We start from the raw sequence: 3,933 nt of genomic DNA, 5'->3' as shown, positions 1-3,933 counted from the left end.
AGGTGGACGGAAGGGAATTTGGTAACCTTAACAGCACTCTTCATCCCGCACAGGAAGAACGTGCTGGCAAACAATCTGAACAGGAGTAGTCAGATAGCTGGCTCTGAATGGGCAATCGACCTGTCTACGGCGTCCCTAAACCGGAACTTTTTGTGTACTTAACACCAGTACCGGTACCACAAGCGTTCTTGCAGGGCACTTTTCAATACCTGTGTGACAAAATGGACGTCTATGCGTTCCCTTCCTCCTGCATAGTAAGGAGGTTATTGAACATGGTAAGGGCATTGCAGATCTGGCATTGACCCTCTTAGCTCTGCTGTGGTAGCATGCAGAACAGTTTCCAGAACTTCAACATCTGCTCATAGAGGCACCGAGAGAGCTCCCTCCATTTCCCGAGCTACTCAGACAACCACACATGAAAATTTTCCACCAAGCAATACCATCACTATATCTTCACACCTGGAGGCTATCCAGCAACTTCTAGCAAAAGAAGCTTTTTGAAGCCAGTTGCTAGGCACATAGCAAGATACCTCCAGGAGTCGTCGTCTGCGGTGTATCAGGCGAAGTGGTCCGTCTTTTGTGGTGGAGTTTATGGATGGGGTATCTCTCCACTCAGTGCCTGTATTCCAGCAGTAGCAGAGTTTTTACTGTTCCTTAGGGGGAGGGCGGGAACACACTCAGTGTCGGTAAGGAAAGGCTTTAGTTCAGCCTTGAACATGGTCTTCGAACTGAATTGAGTTAACATTTCCTCCTTGACGGAATTGTAATTCCTCATACGTAACTTCGACCATTAATGCCCTCAGTCAAAAGCTAGACCACCTCCTTTGACCATTGTCTGGGTCTTATATTCATGGAATGGAGCCCCTTATGTCAAGCTATGCATAAGGACTTGACCTTAAAGACAGTTTTCTTTTGGCCCTAACTTCTGCAGGAAGTGTCAGCGAGCTACAAGGTTTCCCATATGACATCCCCCATTCAGGGGGATGGGCGGCAAGTCACACTCAGTTTCACCCCTGGGTTTATTGCAGACTCAAAATCCGTCCTTAGCGAATCCTAGATTCGGGGCCTTTTGGATTGGGAGTCTCCGATCGGTAACAGACGATACTGATCATCTATTACCATGCCCTGTAAGAACAATGAGGTTATATCTCATAAGAATGACAAGAACTCAACTCCAGATCATCAAGTTGTCGTCAGCACGGGGAAGACTAAGAGCAGAATCACGAAGAACTCGATCTCCTCTTGGATCAGACGAGTTATAACAGGGCATGGGTCTCAGACACCTCAACGACAGGTAGATGTCCTCGTGCCCATGATGTCAGGGGAGCAATACTTCCCTGGCCTCTCAAAGAATTTTTCTGTTCAGCAGGTACTGCAAGCAGGCAGGTGGAAACATCAAGCAATGTTCCCCTCCTGCTACCTGCAAGACATAACACACAGGAGCCTAAATACATTCTCAATAGGTCCTGTAGTGGTTGCTCATAACATGATCTAAACACATCAGCTCCCTTGTAGGACAAGTATCAGAGGTTCGAGGGTGGAGGTTACCCACGAAGTAAGTCAAGGATGAATGTGGCAGTGACTGGCCACTTCCTACTTAATCTTCCCCTCTCTTGGGGTGCAGAATTTAGGGAACCCTGCACAGCTGACCTCATTCTTCTGTGGGTGAGTTTCACACTCCTTGGACAACCCCATATACATGTATATATGTGTTATGTCCCTGTCCTCCTGTCAGGGGAGGTGAGAAGAAATATACATTAGTGGAGGGCACGGGCCGAATGACTACGATGTATGTTCCAACAGATTAGTTCCTTATTCTCTAGCAATGATTACCCAGGCCATTATCCTGCGAGGATAACTTGGTGCAGGATCCCTCAAGGTATTACTATACAAAGCCTGTCCCAGGACAGTTGCCAGCCAGTTGGTTTGGACCTCCAACCGCCTTAAGGTGAGTCTCCTAAGTAAAGAGCAGAAGGTTTGGGTTTTGCACAGGAACAAATGACCAATTTGGAAGTAATTTGTATTTTTCCTAGCAATACAAACCTGGAGCTCTTTACACATACTAACCCGCCAGCAATAACCCCCTGAAAGTCCTGCAGCAATTACAAAAGTGATGGTTAGTCGCTAGTGCTGATGTGAGTGGGAGGGTTAACCTAGCCCACTCCCCCTCTGCTAACTTGTGGTGGGTAGTTACACCCTGATAAAAATTTTGTCGGCTGGTTTCAGCTTTCGCCGAAATAATAATCCTCAGTAAAGAGCTCCAGGTTTGTATTGCTAGGAAAAATACAAATTACTTCCAAATTTGTCATGTTAGTTAATGGATGACGACGAGCAAAATCCACAATCAATTCGTCTTCTACCTCGGTAGTAAGTTTCGGTCTTCCTTTTCCTTGCATTTGGTTCACAGTTCCATATTCAGCTTCCTTATTTATCCATCGATATACTGTTGTTTTGTGCATGTTTAATTGTTGCGCTATATTTACTTGTAGTGTGTAAGCCTTGTGCATATTTATAATGGAACTGCGCAATGCTAGAGAACAATGCTCTCTTTTATTAAGAGGCATAACAATGTAAAAACTTGACCCTGTCTCACTTAATCAGCTGACTGAGATACTAGTTTTCACCTTTTTTACGTCAATTTGGATGACGTAATAGTTGCTGAATTGATCAAAGTTACTATAATAATGATGGATATTTTAATGTAAAAAAGGTAGACTTTAACTAAATTATATAAAAAACTGCATCAAAATAATCTAAGACACTAATGATAAATATAAATGACCATTCAATAATCATATAAAAAGTAAGTTCGTGTCTTATAATTTACGATAAATCGTAATTTGTTCAAGTCTCTAAAGGAATAAAAAGTATCATAATCTTTACTGTTGTTTCTCATTTTTCTTGAATTTTAGCGAAAAATTAGGAACAAGGTAGCGATCTCTTTGCAGGTGAGTGTACACCATCGTTTACTTGAATTATTGCCAGAGGCTGCCAACCACGACAATTATCCCGTTCCTTTAGAATCCTTGGCAAATCTTAAAGAAAAAAAAAAAGTATCGTGTAGTGGAGTTGTGACTGAGCCTTCAGAGTATCCATCAGTCTTGGTGTTGTGACAAGATGTTGTGGCAGTTTTGTGTTTTCGTGTTATGGGTGAGTTGGCTTGTTATTTGCTTAGTGTTTTATTTAGGAATACAATAATTTTCGAATTATTTTGTGTTAATCTGTTTGAAGTAGACACGTGTTTTGGAATAGTAAAGTGAGGGAATGTTGCATAAGTGGAAATATTTGTTGTTTAAAATTAGTTGTAGAAAATGGCCTTTCCTAAGTGAAAGATGTTTCCATGATAATACCTGTTTCTATAAGAAGTGGAAGCCTCGAGTAATTGAGGAATAAGCTATTTGTGATTTCTTGTTTCATATTCATACAGTATTCTTATATTTATATCGCTGAGTCTTCGGGATTAAGTTCATCTTTTATATGTATGCAGTAAAGTTTGGTGACGTGATTTTTTTTTTCTTTTTCAAAATTTTTGGATAGTTTAGTTCGTTAATCGTGAGGAATCTCGTTTACAAAAAATTGAGGAATCTTGTTTAAAAAAAAACTTTTAGTTTAACGTGATTGATATTGTTTACAATGACTTGGATAGAAAAATACGGTAAACACAATAAATCATCGGTAAAATATATACTAGTGTATATTTCAAGCTATTTTCCTTTTGGAGTTACAATGCGATTTAAATGGTGCTATTGTTTACATCTTGACACTCTGAAGGGACTTATTGCGCCTGCGTTATTTATTTTTTTTTCTTTCTTGGTTAAAAGTTCTTGTTCATGTTCCTGGATGTTGTTCTACAACAGCCATTTTTTCCCATCTTCGCCTTTAGTTTAAACTTTACCCAAATCTCTTAAAGACGTCTCCAAAAGGGAACTTATG

The 3,933-nt window shown here is 40.7% G+C and overlaps 1 protein-coding gene across 1 annotated transcript in view; it reads left to right on the top strand.

The window, feature by feature from the left end:
• The first annotated feature begins 3,036 nt into the window (after positions 1-3,036).
• The window catches only part of LOC137631107 (uncharacterized), a 14,701-nt gene continuing 13,804 nt past the window's right edge, over positions 3,037-3,933 (top strand). The window contains exon 1 of the mRNA XM_068362749.1: positions 3,037-3,150. Within this exon, the coding sequence (XP_068218850.1) occupies positions 3,118-3,150 (33 nt within the window). The 5' untranslated portion in view covers positions 3,037-3,117. The remainder of the gene's footprint in view (positions 3,151-3,933) is intronic.

This window comes from Palaemon carinicauda, chromosome 39, assembly GCF_036898095.1.
Source record: "Palaemon carinicauda isolate YSFRI2023 chromosome 39, ASM3689809v2, whole genome shotgun sequence".
Lineage (NCBI taxonomy): Eukaryota > Metazoa > Arthropoda > Malacostraca > Decapoda > Palaemonidae > Palaemon > Palaemon carinicauda.
The sequence above is the reverse complement of the archived record's forward strand: the minus strand, read 5'-3'. Positions and strand labels throughout refer to the sequence as shown.